At 36.9% G+C, this 24,829-nt stretch overlaps 1 protein-coding gene across 2 annotated transcripts in view; it reads left to right on the plus strand.

The window, feature by feature from the left end:
• Positions 1–24,829, plus strand: part of LOC145984458 (von Willebrand factor D and EGF domain-containing protein-like) — a 243,675-nt gene that overhangs the window by 151,863 nt on the left and 66,983 nt on the right. For both annotated transcript variants that reach the window (XM_083118119.1, XM_083118117.1), the window contains exon 6: positions 22,890–23,010. In XM_083118119.1, coding sequence (XP_082974245.1) covers positions 22,890–23,010 — 121 coding nt within the window. The remainder of the gene's footprint in view (positions 1–22,889; positions 23,011–24,829) is intronic.

Here is a 24,829-nt window from a genome sequence, read left to right on the forward strand (position 1 = left end):
CTTGGTACCTTTCACTTGGTACAATTTGATTTGAGGCTGGGTGGGCCCTGGAGCCGCTTTATGTGGGGACAAAGCTGGAAAAATTCCGACCTTAGATCACCCACCCCGGATCTCCCACGTGGCAATCAGACTAGAATCAAATTAGGCTAGAATTTCACGAAAAATGCAGAGGTGAAGGCATCTTCAACCTATCTTTAATCAGGAAAAAGTTATGACTGCATGATTGTAACAAATGTATCATTTTCCAGGTGTGAGAAAACAGTGTCATATATATATATTACATCACCACGAGCACCGAAACCAAGTGGGGCCCCTCCAGTTCTCGTTTGGTCCCCCCTTCCCTTATAGGGGGCCCAACTATAACTTTTTACGTATTAACATTAACTTTTGCACACAGAAACTTTGCACACACCAGGTGGCAAATTACGCAGGATTTTGCTCTGAAAGGGCAGAATCAATAATGTCGGGAATATTAATAAGTTTGAGTGTCTTTCTTGTGCTTGTACGTTTACTAATTCAGTATTTCCTTTTCCAAACTGACAATGAATTAAGGAAAACGCATGGTATATTATGAATGAATATGTGCGAGAATAGAGAAAGAAGCACAGGAATGCTGTAGTCTTCATGCTCTTGAATGAGCTAGTCCATTGCAAAATAGACACTTGTTTCCCTTCGGAAAAGTCAAGCAGAAGTTGAAAATATTCTGTTTTCAATATGCCACTGTTCTATACAATCAGGATTAGTATTTTTTCACATGTACCTGTAAACATGTGTGTGCTACTTCATACTGCATTGATGTGGCTGAAAGTTGCAGTGTTACATATTTATACCAGTGCTTAACCAACGTTTAAAACAATACGTGTATATGTGTGTATGGAGGAGCGGATTAAGTGCCGGGCGACCCAAGCGAATGCCCACATCCCGATTTAGTAGAGCCAAATCCTTATTTCTGATTACATAAAAGTGGATATTTGTTTTATAAAGATTTGGATTTGTGTATAAAAAATTGATTGAAGTTACTTCTCAATGACAAATGTATATTGCAAAATCATGTAGCAATTTAAACTAAGAGGCTACTGTTACTTTGATATCAACTTACAATATACGCGTTCTTTGACATTAAGGCATTGAAAACAGAAGGCTATTATTTAAACCGTAAATACATATACAGCACTGTCATGTTTTGTATTAGCACAAGGTGGAAAGTAGTGGGACCAGGGTAGAAAGTTGAGGCAGGGGGTGACAGGGTGGACAGTTGGAGTGCCAAAAATCGACCTCACCTGGATGAAAATTTTATCTTGGGCCTTCCTTTTTATGTAAATATGTGTGAAGATATTAAACTCCTATAAAGGATGGTAGGAATAAGTATTATAAACGAAATATGATAAACAAATTCTCAGAAAAAAGTTACATGTAAAAAATTATGTTGTATAATTATATATTACAATTTTTTAAAGTTTAACTCAAGTGCATTAGGTCCCAACTTTAATTAAAAAAATAAACTTTGCCCCCCGCCCACAAACATAAAGAAATCAGTATGTATGCTTAACTTAGCTTTGCCCCCCCCCCCCTATGCACATCACCCCCTTCCCATTTAGAAGTTTTGAGTTGAATTCAATATGGCGGCCAAGAATATGAACATGCAACATACCAATGAAGTTCCCCTAACCTGTTTCTATCATGTACGCAGCCTAATTCCTTTACTCTTTATAGGGAGTGTTAAGGGACTTTTGAATAACCCTGTAGGCTCTTGTATGTGACTTTGTCAACATGAGATCAAGAATTACACACACACATAATATATGTGTGTGTCTATATATATACAGGGTGTTACTAAAGTTCGTTTCCAATGCTTAGGAGGTGATTCTACAAGTAAAAATAAACAAAAAAGTTCATGTGACGAAATGCCGAAAACGGCACCCATTCGGAGTTATTGAAGTGGGAAAAAGTGGGAAAATTATGTGTACAAGGAAATAGGGAAATAATGGCACAACAGCCAACCATATGACTGCGGCGAAGGGCATTCCACAAAGATATGTGGCATGCTCTATTCAAAAAAGCACATGGCAGATGTGTGAAGTTGATGCACTAGAGATTCCCCAAAGGAAGCGAATGGGTCTGTTGAAGTCACAGGGGTTGGGAAGGGTTTAGCGAGATGTGTTATCCACAGAAAGTGATATGTGGAGACTGACAACTAAGAAGAAAGTGAATATCCGTAGTGGACATCACCATTACATAGAAAAACAAAGATGGTGGTGGTGCTGCGCTAGGTTACATATGTGTCCACATGTTCACCGTATGCAAAGTGGAGGTGCCGAGGGAACCACATCACAGACGATGTTCAAATTGTCTGCCATTAACTTCCACGCAGAGATGACAAAGCTGAATCAACGATTGTCTAGTGCAAGCAAACAACCCCGCGGTGTCTGCTATTGTCGCTGCGGCGACATTAATGCATGTAACGAGATCCTCGGCTGACACGACAGGTGTTTCACATGGTGTACAATTTGACAAGCGTTGTGTGCACTGATAATATGTTTGAAAATGCAATTGGGGGGGGGGGTGTTTTTCACCAACTTAGGCATCTTCGTAATTTGCTTCCCATTTTCCTCAAGCTCTGACAATGAAAAAACAGGATTTTGAAACACCTAAATCCTTTCCACTCAGGACTGACCGATACAGACGACGTGGTTTTCAGCATTCATCCTCTGATATGGATCTGACTGAACTACATGGACCACACACATTACAAGGATCAACTGTTCCAGATTTTCGCTCCAGAGAATCACTTCATAATTCCACGAATTCGCTCCCGGATGTTTTACGGACCCTAAACTACAGAAGACCGAATCTACATCTAGTGTTTCTAACAAGAGGCCCCATGATAGTGGCGTCTTATCTGGTGAGGATTCCTGAGTAGATGCTGAGGGCTTTCAGCTCAGCAAGAAGATCGCAAGGATATTACCAATATATCAGCCAATATCCATCCCACTGAATATAATCAATTTAGTGCTCTTCAGGAACATGAAACTGAGGATGCGCCTGGGGATAAAAGGGATGATACAACCATGCGAAATTCTATTCAAGACACCCATCAAATGAAATCACCACCTATATATGTGTTTAACCTTAACAATTTCTATGCCCTCTCCCAACACTTCAAAGCACTTAAAATTAATCCTACAATATACCATACTTTTACTGGATCAAAAATTCACTTTGCCACAATGGAAGAGTATAATATTGCTATTGATCATCTGAAAAGTCATAATCTTGAATATGCAACCGGGACCCAAACAGGGATTCCGGTACTTCGAGTTGTAGTGCGAAAACTTCCAAAGGATACAAATATCATGGATATCTGCAGATTTTATCAAGAACTAGGTTATGATGTGCTCAAGGTATCTCAGTTGAAACAGAAGGATCAAAATACCCATAAACTCATACCATTAGCTCTTTTTCTGCTGACCATTAAAAAGACGGAATTTGCTAAAGGAATCTATATAGAACCATATTTTGAACAACACCGTGTGGTGGTAGAGGAGTACCACCCACGGCAATTTATACAGTGTTTCAAATATCAGAGACTGGGACATGCCCAACAGAACTGCAATGCCATAGCTCGCTGTGTCAAATGTGCTCAATTACATGATACACGGAAATGCCCTAGAAAAGACCGTACATCACCTGCTAAATGTGTAAACTGTGACGGTGACCATCCTGCTAACTTTTGTGGATGTCCAATTTTCCAACGTGTACAACGAGCGCAAGATCTTCAAAAAAGTTGTGTACAGTCTTCTTCCGACACTCCTAAGCAATCATCTCCTTCCTTACAAGACCAGACAGTTTTTCCTACACTACCAACCACTAGGAGTTATGTTACTACTGCAAATACAAAAACTAATACAACAGGCCAGGAATTTAAGGATATTTGGACTAGCATAAAATAAATTTTCGATTTCAAGGGTTTTCTTCAAAAAATTAAATCTGGTCTGCAGCGGATTAGTCATGACAAGACAATCGTAGATAAGTTCAGTGCTGCCATGGATGTTTTGGATAACCTTTTCGGAAATGGCCAGTAAAGGTACTCCAATAAGTAAAACATTGACTTGTGTTCAGTGGAATGCTGATGGAGTTCGTACTTAATTCCTGACCTTCAAACAATTTTTGCGTGAATACAATGTTGATATAGCCCTGGTGAATGAAACACACTTGAAACCCCGTAATAAATGGAAAATTGCAAATTATACCATCTATAGAAACGATCGGTTCCCGGGACGGAAAAAGATTTGGCTATAGTTGTGAAATCTTCGCTATTTGCACGTCAACTTCCAAATCCAGCTCTATAAGCTTTAGAAATCACAATAATTGAACTATTAACTACCACCAACCCATTAATTTTGATAGCAGGATATAACATTCCAGAACAGCTTATTTCTATACAAGAACTAGAGACTCTTTTTCGATTGGGCAACAAAGTGGTTTTAGCTGGTGATCTAAATTGTAAAAACCCTGCATGGAATTTGTGTGTAGTGAACCGTGAAGGTGCCTCTCTTCTCCAAAATGTCCAACAATTGAACTTACCCATTCTTGCCCCAAGAGAACCCACTCATTATCCACGAAGACGTGGACTTCCAGATGTGTTGGATATATTGATATATCAAGAAAAAAATGAAAAACTAAATATGCTGACCAAGGCAGTAATTTATTTTATTAAAAACATAAACTAAACGTAACGTTTCAACCTTCTAGCAAGGTCTTCTTTGGACTCTGTATCAAGTACAAAAGTAACAAGATACAAAAACAGGGCATTATATATACACAAACATTACTCCCTCCAGACTATTTAGAAAGTTGTTTGGAACTTTCTAGCAGGTGACTTTCACTTTCCAACTTTACTTTCACCTAAAAGGCTAAACACAATTACTTCCATATAGAATGTGGTTGGACTTTTAATCTCACGCTCTTTTCCCTTCATTTTTCTTCCTTCTCCTCTCCTCTTTCTCTCTTGTCCTTTCCACTCTTTCTAACATCTTCTTCCATTCTTTGTTTAACTTCAATCCCCCATTCCAGTTCATTGTGTCTTCTTCACCTTTCTTCTCTATTTCCTTGGCTTCCTTCCATTTTCTCACTAGCATTCTCTTCTCCCTTCCTATCTGCTTAGCCTCATCCCACTCTATGTCATGTCCTGTTTCTCTCGTGTGTTTAAATATTGCATTTCTTTCTCTCTTAAGTCATACATCATCCCTATGTTGTTTCAACCTATCTTTTAGTCTCTTTTTCGTTTCTCCTATGTACACACTCTGACATTCTTTACATTTCACTTCGTAGATAATCCCTTCCTCTTCCTCTTCCTCTTCTCTGTTTTCCTTTTTCTTGTTTGCAAACAACTTTCTAAATAGTCTGGAGGGAGTAATGTTTGTGTATATATAATGCCCTGTTTTTGTATCTTGTTACTTTTGTACTTGATACAGAGTCTGAAGAAGACCTTGCTAGAAGGTTGAAACATTACGTTTAGTTTATGTTTTTAATAAAATAAATTACTGCCTTGGTCAGCATACTTAGTTTTTCATAATCATGGAAACAAGGCTTAATGGTGTTATAAATGATATATCAAGGTGTAAATATTATGACTGGTCCCTATATTATTCATGATCTAGACTCGGACCATCAACCAATACTCTTTGAAATTATTCATCATAATTCATTGAAGCCTCCTCCTCCAAAATATCACATTACAACAGACTGGGATGCTTACACTCGACAATTAGTGCCTATCATTGACTTGCATTTAGCTTTAAAAACCCCAGCCGAAATTGATTCGCCTTTACAAAACCTTACAGCAGGCATACAAACATCTTATCTTCACTCCACTATCAGAACCCCACAGTTATACAATAACCATGGTTGTCTATCCCATGAGGGTATGATCTTCCTGAACTGTAAAAAATATTACTGAAGAAAATGGCAACAAACTTATAACCGTCACTACAAACAGTTGTATAATCAATTTCATGATCGATTTCGCCGATATCTCATTCGACAGTGACAGGCAGATTGGGACACCAAACTCTCTGGGATATCAATGCAGGATAGTAGATTCTGGCAATTATTAAGAAACTATCTGCGAAAGAATCCACAATCCGCTGGCTACCCTCTCCAGGGTCCAAATGATATGGTCTACACACCAGAGGAGAAGGCTGAAGTGTTCTCCACACATCTGGAGTACCAATTCCACACACCAGATCAACCGCATAATGGCAATTATATCCAGAATATTCAACATCAACTGGAACAACTACGTCATGAACCACTCACAGCTTATCCACTTCTCACAACCCCTCAGGAGGTCAAAGGTGTTATAAATCTTCTTCGACCTGGTAAGGCACCTGGCTTTGATACTATTACTACATTACAACTGAAGAACGGCCCCAGAAAATTGCTAGTCTTCAATGCTATATTCCTTACCGGCTATTATCCATCAAGTTGGAAACTAGCAAAAATAATCCTCTTGCCAAAACCAGGAAAGAACATTATTCTACCACAGAATTATAGACCTATAAGTCTTCTGATCCATGTTAGCAAAATCTTTGAACATATACTATTCAGACGATTACAAGCTGTGGTGGATGAAAAAGGCTTGCTACCGTATCATCAATTCGGATTTCGTAAACAGCACAGTACTACTACGCAACTGGTCCGAGTAGTGGAGTATGTTACAGGAAACTTTAATCTCAGTCGACATACTCTAGGAGTATTTCTCGACTCCGACAAAGTCTTTGATTGAATTTGGCATTCTGGATTAATTGTGAATCTATCGGAATTAGGAGTTCCTATTTATTTGGTGCAATTATTGGATCAGTATTTACAAAAGAGACAATTTCAGGTGCAATTTTTAAGTTCTTGATCTACCGTTAAGATCATACATGCTGGTGTCCCTCAGGGAGCTGTTTTATCTCCACTTCTGTTTGCTTTATATACCAGTGATATCCCTGCTACTCATAAATGCATGTTAGCTACCTATGCAGATGATGTTGCCATCTTTACAAATAGCCCTTTACAAGAACTATGCTACAGCAGGATGAGACGACTATTAGAGTTGGAAGATTGGTCTACTCGCTGGTGCATGAAGTATAATTCACTGAAGAGTGCGGCAGACAAAGACAACTACCAAAGATTCTACGACTCCAGGGATCTTCTATAATGGACAAACCTTTTACCACATATCTAGGAGTGGTTTTGGACCGAAGACTAAATTTCCATAAACACATCTCAACTGTGACAGCAAAAGCACAAACTCGAGTTGGACAATTGTACCCAGTTTTCCGAAATCCTATCTTGGGATTGACGACTCGCTTGCATGTGTATAAGATGATGGTACATCCCACACTCCTGTATGCAGCACCAGCTTGGGGTCATCTCCAAATTTCAGTCATAAGGAAATTGCAGATTATACAGAATAATGTTGCTCGACTTATTACTGGTCATAGCCGAGATACTCGTGTCTCACAAATCCATGAGACCTTGAACTAGATTATGTTCAATCTGCTATATATGCCATGTGTTACAACTTCTGGGGCCAGATCCAACAGCATCCAAATCCAGCAGTTGGGGGCATTGGAACTTGACCACAGGTCTGGATGTCCCACTCCATGCCCCGAAATTTTGAACAAATCTAAATTCAAAAAATGCTATTGTATGTTGTGTGTTACATGTACTCCCTGTTTATGAGTACTTCAAAGTACTGTCTTCAATGGAGCAGATTAGTGTTCCTTGATAGTGCAGCTATAAATGCACAGATTGTGATGTTGTTGTTTCTTTGTTACTTATATATTGTTATCATTATTATTATTCTATGTGGTTATTTTTAGTTTAATGTGTCTTTAAAGTGATGTGCAAAATGTAGTTTGTGATTAGAACTTTTCATCAGTGCACCGAACTATTGTATGGTTTGAAAAATAATAGTGATTATTTCCTGCCTCTGACAATGCAAAATTATAACAAGGAACTCAACAATTTCAAATTAGTGAAATAATACAAATTAACTATTGTCCAAATCCCGGTCGACAGTCGACCCGGGTTATAGCAAGAGAAATGTTGTACATACACTATTTTGTAAGAACATGATAGTAAGTCAAGGTCACAATGGTCCCGACACTTACAAAATACTAGTCAATAAAGCTTTGGCATTGGCATTGGCAAAGAAAACAATTTCAGTAATTTGCCCAAAAAAATAAACCTGCATTTAATATGAATGAAACAGTTTCCTTTATGTATTAAATGATCTGGGTGGGTTGTTACATCTCCACAGTGAGCTCTGGGTCATGAGCATAGAGATTTAGACTCTACAAATCTATTTTTATTGTATTTAAATTAGACGAAAGGTGGCTCAGTTGGTGCCGGACCCTGTGGCCGAGTGGTTAGCTCATTGCGCTGCAATGCTAGGGGTCCTGGGTTCGAATCCCGCTCGGGCTTGGATGTTTGTGTTCATCCGAATAATGAGAAACAATGTGAATAAAGTGGAAATTGACATGTGTGAAAGTATACGAATGTGTAAATGATGGGGGATACTGCCAAATAGGGGCATTCCTTTTTTTTTTTAAAAAAAAAAAAAAAAGTCTGTAACGAATCTGACTACCATGCTCAAGGTCTCGGGTTCGATCCCCGGCCGGTTCAAATCCGGGAACTTTTATAACGTTGGAAGTGGCCCCGGCACCCACCCAGCGTCGAATGACTTGGGTACCTGGGGGAAACCCTGGGGGGTAAAGGCAGTCAGGGGAGTGATGGTGATCACATCAGCCCCACTCATGACCGGATCAAGAAAGTGTAGGTGTTACCCCCACACCCCTTATATGCCTTAATGGCATGGTGCTAAGCACAGGGGAGCACTTTACCTCTTTTCTTTTTATCCTATTTTGTCACACACGTTATCAAGCAATGGGCTCCATAAGAGCAGGCTACTTGCAAAATTGATTTAAACGAAAAGGTATTCAAGGTGAATGTTTTTTTCTTTAATATACATTTTAAGAAAATTTTACTTTCATGAGGGATTTTCTGATCACATAACACACATTTTGTGCCTATTTTTTTTTAATTTCAGGAACAAATATAATCAGTATCTATTTTGAGGTGCGAGTAAATTCTGTCAAAATGTATGAATATTCAAAGTCAGCATGCTTTGGCTAGAAATAATTTTAAATCAATAATATTTCGTTTGTGGTCTCACAGGATCATACACAACTTTTTAGTCCTATATGGTTTTGAAATAGGCAAATCAAAAATTGGGTCCCTGTTTTCCACCCACCCTATTAATTTCTGTCTGGTTCATGGTGCCATCATGGACAACCTTCTTAGTGGAGGTTTATTGTTTATTGTTTATTGTTTACATTGTTTACATTTACAATGTTATATACATGCTGTGAAATGAAAGTCCAGAAGTCAGCTGTGGACTCACATTACATTCAAATCCTGGCCTGGGCATGGATGTTTGTGAGTGTCCATTCATCAATTTCATCATATCATCACTCATCCCAATCTTCGCAAATTAGCCAAAAGTGGCACAAAAGATGAAGTAAAATAAAGCAAATCAATCAATCAATCAATCAATCAAAATACAAAGAGAGGATTACAGGCACAGCTACATAAGATTTAAAGAATGTATACATAACAGGCATGCAAAGGTAAACTTTCAACAGTAGCATACCAAAAGTAAGTGACCACTCAATACTTATTATTTTATTATACATGAGATATAATATATGATAGTGGTTAAAACTGTAGGTGTATTGCATAATCATGAAAGATATTTTCCTAGATTTTCAAAATATTTCCTTCAGATGTGTTTCATTAAGAGTTTCTTGAAGAGGAACAACAGTTGAACTATTCTAATCCATGTGTAGCAAACTGTTAGTTGCAAAAGTTTTTGTTTTTTTTTAGAGCTGGAAAGTACAATTCTGTCATTGTAATGGAGAAAATAGCAATAATTTAATCTAAGTCTGTTCAGGAAAGATACTTTTGAAGGTATTAAATTATTTACTCGCGTACTAACCACAATAAAAAATAAACTTCCCACGTACATTCTACATACTCTATATTACCTCTTTCACTTACCTCTAATATGAATATCATTTTGAGTAGAAGAAACAAAAGCAAAACTGATGAACTCACATTGCATATTGCAAAAAAGAGCAATTAGAATCCTCATCCACTACCACTCAAGAACTCCAACCACAACTATCTTCTGTAACTCAAGAATTATACCACCCATTTATGTCGATATAGGTAACCTAGTCTCAAATCAATGGGTACCTGGGAGCATCCCTGGGAGGTAAAGGCAGCCGGGGCATGGTGCTAATCACATCACCTCCAAAGTGGTCAAGATCGAGAATGTATGGGGCCCCACCTCCATATCCCCTAAATCTGCCTTCATGGCACGGTGCTATATGCATGGGGATCTCTACCTATAACTATATCACCATACACTAGTGGCACCATTCTTGAGTCACTGAAGACAGTTGTGGTTGGAGTTCTTGAGTGGTAGTGGATGAAGATTTTAATTCCTCTTTTTTGCGGAGGTGACCGACAGTTCATCAAGAGATGTTGCAATGACAAAGCAAAATAATAAAAATATTGAATTTTAAATATTTTAGAGAAGAAGTAAAAAATAAGTGGGAATATTTGTATCTTTGTGTGAAATTAGTCAAGTGACACCTTGTGTGAAATTAGTCAAGTGACACCATGAAACAGCTAGAACTATGCAAGAGATGTGCTTAGTTTAGTGCATCGAAAGGTGAGCCCAGTTCTACCACCTGTGCCCAACCATCCTGATACATTCCCTGTTGAGTGTAATGGTGTCCGGCAGGCCAGGTCATCTCAGAATTCTGTGAATCCAAGGTCATTCAACCACTAGTTCCACCCCCCTCCCTCTTGAAGGCCTAGTCATAGGAGATCTTCTTTTTAGCCCCCATCTTTACAACCATGGCAGGGTTTCTGTGACATCATCAATATGAAACTTCTCAGAGTGTCTGCTATTTCCAGCACTGTAGAGCATGCAACACTCTTGTTTTTAAGATTAAAAAAACACATATTGAAGAGTATTGCAACACAACTTACACAGAATACCTGAAAGTAATGGAGCATAGAGAAAAATATTAGTAAGCAAAGGCATAAATTTACCCATGGTTAGTGTTGGAAAGAACTGGAAAAAGAGCAGTTCTGGATAAGTTGTATTTCCTTCATAGTATTTCTCATTTTAATTTTTTGGATCCTGCAGTTCAAATGTCGATTTCGGAAAAATATTATTGTTTTACAAAAAGTACTTCCTGTTGTTTTTTGTTTATTATGCTTACAAATGACAAGACTGATCAAGAATTTTGTTCTCGAGGTGACAGACAGAACGTTTTTTATAGCACATCTTACATTCACACTATGGATGGCCAAAATTATCAGGATTCCACAAAATTTAAAATCTCGATTTGGAAATTTTACTGCCCGGATTTCGGAGGCAATCTGAATTTCAGAGAGGGAGAGAGATATTTAACAATTTTTCCATTTTTCGGTTTACCTGAAATTTTGTATTTTCGATAGGATTTGCTCTCTCAATATTTCGGAACTTCTCACCAGACGGAAATGTATGGCAAACGAAAAGAGGGTGGAAACGTTATGTTTTTATACTATAAAAGTTTGCCTTGGTCAGCACTTTAATGTTTTATAAACAAACTCAGAATTTTTTTGTTTTCTTGAGATAGTGTGGACATGCACTTACAGCACTATGAGATAATATTATCACTGAGATACTAGAATATGAATCAGACAACATTACCTTGGCATTTACCATGGAGAAATACCCCCCCTGTTGAAAAATTGACCCTGGTGCTTCGCAAGTCTTGCGATGACTACGTAAAAATGTCATGCCTTGCCACTGTTTTTTTGCAATATGCAATGAGATATACATCAATTTTGGTTATGTTTCTTCTACTCCAAATTATATTCATATTAGAGGTAAGTGAAAGAGGTATTGAGTATGTAGAATGTATGTGGGAAGTTTATTTTTTTTTTCTGTTTTTTACGCCAAAGAGGAAGAGATAGTGTGTAGAGTGCAGAGCACATTCAAGGTCAACCAGAGTTGTGTAAAGACACCAGTGGGTAGAACGGAGTGGTTCAGTATAAGTAATGGACTAAAACAGGGAAGTGCTATTTCCCCACTGCTCTTCATAATTACAATGGATGCAATTAACAAAGAGGTGGGGAAGAAGATAGGAGAGGATGAGATGAAGGTCCTGTTGTTCACTGATGACTTAGTAATATGGGGGAACAGAGAAGAAGAAGTACAGAGACAGCTTGATAGTTGGAATTAGGAAATCAGAAGTGGAGGAATGAAATTCAGTGCAGAAAAGAGCGAGATGCTAATAACCAGTGACATGCGGTGACGTCGACGCTTGGGGTAGCAGTCAGTGGCATGCTCAAAGGGGGTGAGGTTGGTGTGGGTCACACCCCTCCTCTCTTTAGGGCCCAGTATTCCTAAAAAAAAGGATGTCAATAACAGGAAAAGATTGCAAAATGATGAATGAGTTCTAAAAAAGAGTACACTTAAACCCCACCCACATTTGAAAATAAAAGACGATTTGATTTCACCACTAAGCCAGAGATCCTGGGATCGAATCTCAGCTTGGGCATGGGTATTCATTGTGTGCATCCCTTTATCAATTTTATAGTATCATCTTCGCGAATAGCCAAAAGTGGGGGAAAAGTGAAGTAAAATAAACCAAATCAAGCAATCAATCAATGATTTAATTTCATTTTTGTTACTTAGCGTCAATTTTTTGTCACATTTGGTTAATTGCGAAGATGATACGATAAAATTAATGAAGGGACAAACACAAAGAACACCCATGCCCAGGTCGGAGTTCGAACCCGGAACTCCTGGTGTCGTAGCGCACTGTGATAACCACTCCCCAATGGTTGGTTGATTTGGTGTTTTAAGTACACTTTATGCACAGAAACAAAACAGGTAACAAAACACACATTTTTGTAGTTTCTTCAATAATATTCAGTTGGCTTTTTGAGTTCCGAGATATATTTTTCATTCCAAATTATTTCATTATTCACTGCAGAGTACAACACATAGGACAAGAATGTGCACTCATCACGGGTTCGAATCCTGGCCTGGATTGTTCATATGAGGTCCCTTCATCAATTTCATCATATCATCACTCATTCTCATTTTCGCGATAACCAAATGTGTCAGAAAAGCAAAGTAAAATAAACCAAACCAACAACAAAATGAATACATGTTCTCTTGCCCAAATAAATACATTCATATTTATGACTGTTAGAGACCAAGAGTAGTATATTTAAATAAAACACTACTAAAACGAGAGTGAGAGAGAGCCCGAGCACATATTTGTAATTTAATCATTATATATTCCATCCATACTTGAAAAAAAAAAAGAAAGAAAGCATAACATTATTGTCTGCACATAACACGTTCCCATTTCATAAATAATAAAACTACATCCCATTTTATACATACATATTATACAACTGTAAAAGGTTGTGTAAATACAGAGAACATAAGTCATGCAGAAAATTTTACCCTGAGTTCTTTAGAGAAACCAATCCTCTATATGTCCTATAGGAGATAGACTAGGGGACCTGAAAGCCTGGGCTTTCAACCATTGCAGCGGGGGGCGAGGGGACAAGGGAGGTAGAAGTAAAAATATTCCTTTTTCCTTTGGGCGGCCGTTTCTACCTGGAAACTGGTCAGGCAGAGAAAGAGCGAGGTAAGGTATCCAGCCAGCTTTGCCTGCGGATCGGACTGATGGACGAGAAGCGCGTGGAAAAGAAAGTGTTGCATATGAACTGTGGCTTTAACAAGACAATAAATATTGTGATTTGAATATAATTCAAAATGTGAGATTGATTGATCTATCTGTGCTAGACTAGCTACTCCTCAGTGCATGTCACTGCTAATAACAACAAGAAACAGAGCCAGAAATGAACCAAGAATAAAGATGGACATGGAAGAGTTGAGGGTAGTGGAGAGCTTCTAATATCTAGGAAGCATAATTGCGAGAAGTGGAAGAATAGATGAGGAGATAAACAGAACAGGACAAATAGGTGGTGGACTATATCAAAGTGTTCGAAGATTAATACGGAACAGGGATGTACCTTTGAAATGCAAGAAGGTAATATGCAACATATACTATGTGCCAATAATTACATATGGAACAGAGACTTGGACAATGACAGTGAGAGACAAAAGAAAGATGCAGCCAGTGGGGATGAAATTTTTAAGGAGTATATTGGGGAAGACTAGAAGGAATAGAATAAGGAATGAGGAGATATGACAGGCAGTGAGGGTGGTGAAGCATCAGGACAGAATAGATCAGGCACAGATGAGATGGTTTGGAAACATGAAGAAGATGGGTGCAGAAAGACTGCCAGTAAGAGTTTACAATGCAAAAGGAGTGGGAGTAAGGCCAAAGTGGAGACCAAAATGTTGGTGGAAAGAACAGATAATGGAGAATGTTAGGAGAAGAGGACAAGATTGGAACACCGTTGAAAGAGAGGAGTGGTGAAAGACCAGAAGAAAATGGAGAGGTTTGACTTCTATGCCGACCCAGCCAAATGCAGGAAACAGCGAAGGATGATGGTGATGATTGATTTGTTGTATAAGTCCACTTTACGCACAGTAAGGCTAATCGGGACTGGACCTACAGTTTAAAGTGGGATCCGAACCACTCTGTGCCTCCACCAGGAATCGAACCTGGGAACGCTTGATTACATGACGATGTTGAGTATGCAAAATAACTGGAAAGAGGTTTTGTTTCACAATACTGATATGATCATGCCATAGAAGGTAAGAGTCAATGGTGAAACATATGAACCTTAATGAGTTCACTTTTTGACTGTTTTACCCACAAAATCTAATATTTCATCATTTTCCAGTTTTGTTGCAGGCATTGTAATTACATTTACTCTTGCTTGCATTTAGATACAGATTGTAATTTTGAAGTCAGTTTTTGTTCATAAGCAGGTATATGATTTTTGTCCTCTATAAATCAATATTGTGTCATCAGCACATTGAAAGAGTGATCCATGAAAAATTCATTTTGCCATGTCATTACAGTATATAAAAATAGCAGTGACCCCAAAGCTGACCCATGTTGATATTGCTTTTCTTTTTTTTGCTACTGCATTTATCTAAGCTAACTAATTGTTTCATGGTATCGAGATATGAAGTGAATCAGTTGTGGATAGTTCCCCATGTACTAGTAACTTGCAATTTATTAAGTTCTGTGTGTCTAAGGCTGCATTTGTAAGACTCTCAGTATGACTTAGTTTTATTCTGCATCTTCCTTTAAAACTTTACAAAAGCTTTATTTTTTGAACACCTTTTGATGTGAGGTAAGTGAAAGTTTTGCAATGATCATTGCATTTTGTGTGTAATTCTATGATCTCCTACTAGCCTCTTTCATGGTTTTGTTTTGTTTATTTTACCTCCTTTTTCTGCCACATTTGACTAATAGCCTTCTTCTTAAAATATAAATTGTTTAAACACAGGAATACAAGTAGATATTGTTTTAACATGCCTACAAATAACAACGATTTGATTGAGTGATTGATTGATTTGGTGTTATAAGTCCACTTTATGCACAGTAAGGATAATCGGGACTGGACCTAAAGTTTAAAGTGGGATCGGAACCACTATGTGCCTCCACCGGGTATCGAATCCGGGACCCCTTGATTACAAGGTGACGATGCTACCACTGTGCCACCGGGGAGGTCACAAATAACAACGAAAATGAACTACCTAAAAAAGAACATTTTTAGCTCATCACCAGTGCAAAATGGTCATCTGTATTATTTTATGCATGCATTTAGTTTGTGTTATACACAATTTCCAATTTTAAATATCCAGATCAATTTTGAATAATAGTATGATGTGAAGAAAACATATGTGTAAGTCTTCAATGTATTGTGATGTTTATGGACAATAGAGTTTACTATATCTTAGGGATCATTTCACCCTGGTCTTCCCTATTACAGCCTCCTTCCAGTCATCGTTTTCAGTTAACAATTTTTTGATTGTAGAAAAAACTGATTAATATTAATTGACCTGTCAGTAATCCAAGGATTGGTCACTATTTGGAAATGTGATAACATTGACTTTCTCTTCAATCAGCAGCATTAGAGCAGAAACTTACACAAATAACATGATAACATGCATACACAATTGGGGAGTAACCAACGTCCTGCAAATGCTATCATTTTCACTACTTGTAACATGTTTTTCTGCTGCCTGGCCCATGCCAAAGAGTCGACCTGTGTGTTTACTTGGGCATCTCTTATTCAAGGTTGTGAATGCTTACAAGGTAACTGGAGTTTTCTTCCAAGACCTGGCAGTCTTCAAAACTCACTTTTATAGAAGTAGCCCTCCAGCAAATCAAAGCTTTGGGCAATTCGCCACTACATTGATAACTGCAGCCAGTGTTGCCTTTCTTTATGTAGCTCTCCAAAATCATAGAATGCTCGAAGGAACTAACTATCTCCTCAATGAAAAATTTAATTATCACACCATTGTAATCTACGTAGTTTATTTCCACATCAAATGTCTAGCTTAATTTAATGAAGTGAAACATTGGTAATGCAGGTAAATCCATATCTAAAGTATATTTTCTTCCATGGTGTCTCGATCTGTTTCAACAGAAGGGAAATATATTAGTTGGAAGTTAATAACGAATGTTTGGATGAAAATAGGAATTATAAAAGGAATATTAGTTATTTGCATATTCAGACTAACAGAAATCTTGCACTTTCTTCCATAGTGTAGCAGGCAATGATACACTACATAAACACATGAACTCAAGGCCCAGCTGAAGTAATTTCTCCTATATTTCATGGGGTGTAAGGGGTGCTCCTTCTACATAGTGCACCCAATAGTCAACCTCACTTCCACGTAGTACACCCTGGACTGCAGACTAACGAGGCTCTGGTGACTGGCCCTATGGCCAGTATAATTCTGTGGCATCCTGTGTTTTGTCCTTATTTGTGCTGAGCGCACTTTTTAGCCTCAGCTTCTAACCAAAGTAAGGAAATTTTAGTTTTCAGACATGCTTTTATTTTTGTTATGATAAGGGGCTGGACCCCATATAGTGTGATGGGTGCAAAATAGCCTCAGTGCTGATGCACCCAAATTTTTTTATTTCAAATTCAAATTCCAATCCTATATTTCATAAATTCATCATCCACTATCTTCATCAAAATTAATCTAGAGTAACATAAAAGATGTATAAAATAAGTGCAAGTGATACACAGCAGTATGCATTCAAGGTAGGCAGAGGCTGCTACTGCCTATTTGCAGTCACACATACAGTGGTGACAATTGGGTTCCAAAAGGGGGGGCTGGGGGCCAGGACCATTACTTTCCCTTGGTAGATAAGGTTTAGCATAGTGCGGGAGAAAAAGTGGCAAAAAGTGGGGAGGGGGCAACTGCCTACTCTCCCCCCTTAATCGTGGCGATTACATACACACCCAAATAAATATGTAATGCTGTAAGTTTTATATTTTGTATGTTGCAATGACATCTCCTTCAAACACCATGCCATTTCACATTTTAGTTGCTTCCATGCTACATTGTACATCAGTGTTTCTGCCTGCAGTCAGGCTATAACATCGAATGAGGTTTGCATCTTTAGGTCTGAACTCCTAGGCAGTGGCGACTCGTGGCTTTTCTTAGGTGTAGGAAGTTATGATCAACAGACCAAAAGAGAGAACAATGAAAAGACTTTGAAAATGTGTTCAATTGAACAGGCACACGTATCACTTGTACTGTTCACTGCATTTAGAATGTTAGCTGCAACCCTGTACCCAAGGAGACCATGCCTCCCTCTATCAATGAAATACAAGAATCATTGCTAATACGTACATCATTTAATTTATAAATATATTATTTTCTAAATATAGAATTATCATGGATGTTGAATGATACTGGTAAAATAAAATTAAAGGAAATTTGAAAACATGGCAATTTGCGAAATAAAGTACTATTCTAATACTTCCGAGAATTGAGTGTAAACAAAAAGCACCAAACTGTACTCTGTGTGACAGCCTTGGTCTGTAAGCGATTCTGTTGCTGATTGTTTGTCCGGTTGGAAAAGGGAGGGGGTCTATTGGGAGTTTAATTTTTTCCATAGCATCGTTGTAGCATTTAATACTCCACCAGTATTTCGAATCTTCCCCCCCTAAAATAATAAAAAATCCTGAGTATGGGCCTAGTTAGCTTGCAAAAATTCACACACTGCACCACTTGTTTCGATAACAACCTCGAACTTTTGAGTGAACCAAGCTGGTTCGACCACAGATATTATATATAATATGTCTATCTGTGGTTCGAGGTTCATGGGGTCCTCCTTGCCTGTTGTGTGTATTGAGGACAGTGTTGCCAACCTCCTGATAAGAAGAATTGCTGCTTCAACTCTTAAATTATGCTAAATGCAACTAATTATGTAGTTTTAAGTTCAATTTATGCAGCTATTTTGGAGTTGTGGAACTTGGGTTATCCATTATTTACTACAGCTAAGCAACATTGAGAATTTTGCCCATCAAATCAATTACAATGTATAGTGTGCTTGAAAAAGTTGGAGAAAATTCGACGATTGAGAACAGCAGCCCATATGTTTTATTTGTGACCTCCAACTTTCTACCGATTTCCTTTCATAAAATGTTCATTTCCTAATTGGGGAGTAAAAAGAAAAGATTAAAACAAGAGGATGGACCAGGATGTGATTGTAAAAGCTTGTCCTTTAGTCGGCATACTTTCTGTTGTTTGGAACAAGCCCTCTAGAGAAGTACATTAAATATAAGCATACTAAATTAGTATAAAATTGAACTTACTTACGTGACTGAGTATGAAATTTAGAAAACAACGTTTCAGGGTACAACTGCCCCCTTCATCAGGTACATATTTTCTCTAGGCACTAATCATAATGCCGCATCACTAAGTGTTAAAAAAGGATTAGGTTAGAGGTTTGGTTAAGAAACACTTGCAACAATCCCTGCCAAAATTCCTGTCTAAAAAAAACCAGTTAAAAATCCTGTTTTAAAAAGTTCCCCATTTCCCATGAGACCTCTTAGAACCAGGATCTTATAAAATCGGTAAAACATGTTCAGTTGCACAGCCAGCACTGGCGATGAACTCCAGTTTGAGAAGTCATGAAGGTTATTTCCCCTCCTTTACTGTTCCACCTTCCCTTCCATTACGTCACCATTCCAACTCAAACTCCCGTTCCACCCCAGCCACTCGGACAACTTCCGGAGTAACATGGAATCCTATCTTTCCTTCTTTACCAATTTTTCGAAGGAAGCCGTTTGACCACATTTGCTGTTACATGGAAAATTGGGAAGTCTCGTGCCTAGGATATGTCACATACAGGTATGAGCAGTGAACTTTATAGTGCAACTTGTGTGGTTTTGACAAGTACACATTTTGACCTTTTTGGAAATTACGTCGAATACTGAAATAGCGTGAGTATGTGTGATTTGATTTGCAACCATACTTTGGAGTGATAAATTACGTGACAGTAAAGAGGAAACCGGGCTAATTTGCTGGTTTGTAATTTGCCGATAACTTTGCTTGTTTGTACGTAAAAAGGTTACGAGTGACCACTGGATATTAGTACACATACTTTACGATTAGAAACGGGACGTATTAAATTAATGACAGGAATCTCATGCCTTTTTTTGATAAAAATGGAAAAATACGTTGTTTGTTGCTAAAATACAAATCTGGCAAATCGCGACAGTCTCGTAGTGCGACTCTCAATCTTTACCTAGCGAATATAATTTCAATTTGTGAAATTGCTTCCCCTTTTCATGAGCATCTAATTAATTCGATGTTATTATTGTAACTGTAATTTGAAGGCATGCAACTGTTGATTAGGTAATTTGAAAATTGCGCGAGTTTGTTGAAAGTCGTATTTGACACGATAAAATTAATTGAGATAAGTTAAGATTGTAACAGTTTTGGTGGTCAAAACGAAACCAGTCACTTTTATTGTTCATTATTGCAAAAGTGAAGAATTATTTATACATCAGATTAATTAAGGCATTAACGGTTGTATGAATGCTTGCATTTAATTTAAACCAAAGAGATGTATTTTAGATCCAATGAGATCAAATATTCTGTGATATACAACATATAATAAACCAAGGAAACTGTTAAGGCATAAAGTTAAGAATGTTTAAATTGTTCTTGTTCTGTGGGACAAATAGGGTGATTGTGTTGGATTGCTGAGTCACGTAGTATTACAAATTTATAGTTATTTGCATGATCATTTTGGGGCAATTGTAAACAAGGATATACACAATAAAATATACGTTAGTAAAAATGCAACTATGAATATTCTTTGATATTTTTTTGCCTAAACTTTGAAATTGAGTACAACAGTCAAAAAAGGTCTAGCATTTTTGCATGACGTATGTATTCGGTTATGGAGACGTAGAGTAGATTGTTTTAAAAGACTTATTATCATTGTGAGATGCATTTTGGAATTGTGATTCATTCTGAATGTGTATTAGTTGTGAAATAACTATCTTTATAGTAAACATTATTGTGGCGATTTTTGGGCCAGCAGCAGTCAACTTCCAGTGTTATCCAAGGTGTCGCGAAAAACGTGGCAAAAGCCTCCAGCCCAGCAATTTGTACGTTTTACTGCCAAAATGCTTACTTGACTCCTGGCCTCTTTGATTTTATGGTAGCTTATAAATCTCCAGTGAACTAAAGCAAGTGGAACGTCACAATTGTGTAGCTGTCACTCGGAATGTCTATTGCAAAATGATACCAGTTATAAGTTGTGGCATTGTTTTCTGTCTGTGCAGAAATGTCATTTTCATGACAGTTCATGTTTTGTGAGCACCGCACTCACACATATACCAACTGCATAACCATTTTTTGTATGCATATTTTATTTCTGCTTGCACTGAATTCGTGTTGTATCACTGTTTTCTGTTTAGATTCTTCGGTAATTATTCTATTTTACGTAATTCACTCATTACTGCTACTATTTCGGGCTAAATGAACTTTGAAACCTGGTATTCATTACGAATGAACAACAGCATTTCTGAGCATGGTTTTCTGAACTGAGTGAGGAAAAAAGAGAAGACCTGTTTAGAGTGTTTGATTCTCAGGGCTCAGAAGATAATGTTGCTGAAGAGTCATTGAAAAGCGATAATGATAGCAACACGGATCAAATTCCTTATGAAAATGAAATTATTTTTACCTGTTCTTTATCCTCAATATATTGGGCAGGATGAAACTACGAAGTAGTAATATATTATTTAATTTATTACAAATATTATGCAAATTAGTTAACATCAAAAGTAAATTCCAAATAAAATTATTACAATTGTTTTGTTTTCATAATAAGTTGTCTCTCATATTACGTATTCAGTAATATTGCAATACAAGAATATAATTTTGTTACTATGCAATAAATAAAATAAATTTTATCATGCAAGTAATATATGTTAGGCAATATATATTTATAACCTCTTTTTAATGTGATAAATGTAAAACGCTATTTGAAAAAATGGCAAAAACCAATGAATTTCATATGTGAGCACCTGCCTCACCATATACCAACCACGTTACTCTGAAACACGTATACCAACAGAGGGTTAAATAAATAAATTTTCAATTTATGGATGAGAAAACAGTGTTTTCTAAAAACACTCAAGTGTCAACTTCTCTCTCTGCATTGTTGCAGGCTATTTAGACTCTGTCAACTAGATTTATACTACTTTGTGTGGAGTGTGTGTTGCTGTGTGTTTTGTTCTCAATTATGCCGAGTTCTCCTAACCAACTCCAGCCTTTTTTATAAGTAGGAGATTTTAGATCTCAGATATATTTTACTTTCTTCTCAATAAGAAAATGATGACATTGGTTTTCAATCATGATACACAAGATGAATTTTAATCAAAACCCTTTTTGTATGAATTTTTGAGGCCTGTTGATAAAGGACATGTTTGTATGATGTGATGGAAGCAAATAGCATAAGGGTCAATCCATCCAGAAATTTAACTTCATATCAGCCATTCAATTACCATTTTGTTCTCTGTTCCCAAGTGTGGGTACTTTATCAATGTAGTTCTCGCATAAATCTTGTATATTTTATTTACACAATCTTGCATGATCAGTATTCTAATACTAGTGGAACAACAATATATGAAAACATGGTCCACTAAGAAAAATATATTATTTTTGTTATTATTATTACATGTGAAATTATATACAGTTATATTACAAATGATCTTCCCGATTTCAGACTCATATAAATCATGTTTAGAAACTCGGATACAAATGGGTTATATCAATGTAAAGAGTAACTCAAAAAGTTTTATATCATTACCTCATTGTGTCATTACCTCACAAGTGTTCAATATGAGCCCGTTTGGTAACTCGACACAAATCTAGCCTGTAGCCAAGTTCCTGCCAAACATTCTGTAGCTGTGTTCCTTGTGAGCATGTGGATTTTCCATGCCCCAGATTCTCTCATTATGTTTATTTACAGTATCCCACAGGTGAAAGGTGGCTAAACACTAATTTTCACTACAAAGTCAGAAGTAAGCTCAAAAACAGATTTCCATTAGTGTTTGCATTCTGTCACAGCCATTCTCTCTCATAGTTATTATTATGCACCAGTAGTGTTACCAACCAACCATATCTGAAATGATATGAAAGTTACTCTTTACATTGATATAACCTTTTTCAATCTGAGTTTCATTAAACGTGATTTACATGTCTGAAATTGGGAAGATCATTTGTAATAACCCTGTATATTTGTATATCTCAATATACCAATTTAATTTTGACAATTTTATCTTTACAGATACAATGCAGGGCCAGGGTTCGTCATGTTTCTATTAACACTTTTACACCTCAAGTAACAAGCAATCCCTTTTTTGCAGGGATACAAGTGATATCTAGGAGTCCGTTAGTATTAAGGGAAGGCAAGTTATTATGATAATAAGTTTGTCTGGAAATGATATAAAACTTTTTTCTGTTTGTTCTTTAGTTTTGGAAATAGTTAAGAAGTAAATATTAGAAAAAATAAGTAAATATAATAGAACAAATCTCCAGATAACAACATACTAAGTTTTTGCACAAGTAAAACATGAGTAGGGATGTGAGGGGGCAAGAATGTGTGGGAGTGGTCACTTTTATTATACCAAAAAAGAAATGGTTATTTGGGATAATAGTTCATTGCTAAGTCTTTCTTGTTTGTTGAGTAGTGGTTGTAAGGGAAGTAGACTGGTTTACTGGAGAAATATTTACATGACACCAAGCATTGTCATCAATGTCTGAAGTAGTGAAGTTATTTAATGAATTTCGGGAAATTATGGTAACTTCACAGATCATAAAGTTCAAAGCAGCAGAGCATGTATTCATTGCGTAAATCTTATATATTCTTAACAAGAGGGAAGGATAGATGAAGAATATCATAACTGCAAGTGTGTCCTCCCCCATTCATGTATTTTATTCATATCCTTTACACTGTCATTGGGAAAGAAGTGCCCTCATGCAGATCCTGTAGTTTTAGCACAGTTACTTCTGGTCCATACTTCAATAACATATCTCTAAATGGAGTTGGGTCAATGTGAGACTGGGGACAAATATAATTTAAAATATGCCACATGGTCTTCGATTTGAATCTGGAACTGGCAAGATTCAATGTACTTGGCCAATGAGACAGCTACTTGGAAAGTGAAAGTGTAACTTCATGATAATTATGGGAAACATGAAATTGATTATGTTTGTATAATGTATTGTAAGAGTATTAGAAGAAAAATGTTAAAAATTGCAAATTCACTTCCCATCTCTGTGATTAACACAATTCCAATTTAGTGCAATTTTACAACAGATGGAAACAGTGTGATCAATCTTGCCCCTCTACACCCAGGTATGCATAAGAGAATAAGATCTTCTGAGTCTTTTGAAATAGTAAATTCCTAGGGACATATATCACAGATTAGAAGCACACAATTTTGCACATTATCTCAGTGGATGAGCATGTTGAGTACTGAATTCACTATCTTGCTGTGGGTAGTCCCAGGTTCAAGTCCTGGCATGGAGATGGGTGTTTCCTATAGTACCTTCAACAATTTCATTTAATCATCATTCATCCTTGTCATTGAGATTACCCTAATGAGGCAGAAAATAATGTAAAATAATAAAAAAATATAATTTTCCACTTGGATCATTTTAATTAATATTTAATATATTTAAAATATTAGTTTTTACTAAGCTAAAAAGAAATGAAATATTTTTCTTTTGTATAGCCATTGAATATTTATTTCTTAATATGTGTAATTATTGTTATCAAGCATGACTTACATGAATATTTACTTTAGGTCTCCATAAGTGTTATTACTAATGAATTATTGGATGAGACATGCATATATATCATATACATACATATTTGTTATTTAAGTTACTGAGAGGATGCATCCTTAATGCATATATAAGCTAATTAGTTCCAGGTAATATGCTTACAGTAGAGTTCAAGTCACTGGAAATTAAACCTGGGAACCCTTAACTACAAGTTAAAAACATTAATCAATATGCTGCCAGGGAGCCATACACTACTGTCACATATCTCCATTAATGCCTCACTTTCATAATTTTCAGTAGAGGAAGAATGATTAATTAATTTGCAGTTTCAAGAAAATTTACATTATCCTCTTCAATGATTTGAAGTAGCAAGCTATCAATAGCTAGACATTACTGTATATTACAAATATTCATAGAGGAACATTGTTCAAATATTCC

The sequence above is a fragment of the Lepisma saccharinum genome, chromosome 2, assembly GCF_977018435.1.
Source record: "Lepisma saccharinum chromosome 2, izLepSacc3.1, whole genome shotgun sequence".
In the NCBI taxonomy this organism is placed as follows: Eukaryota; Metazoa; Arthropoda; class Insecta; order Zygentoma; family Lepismatidae; genus Lepisma; species Lepisma saccharinum.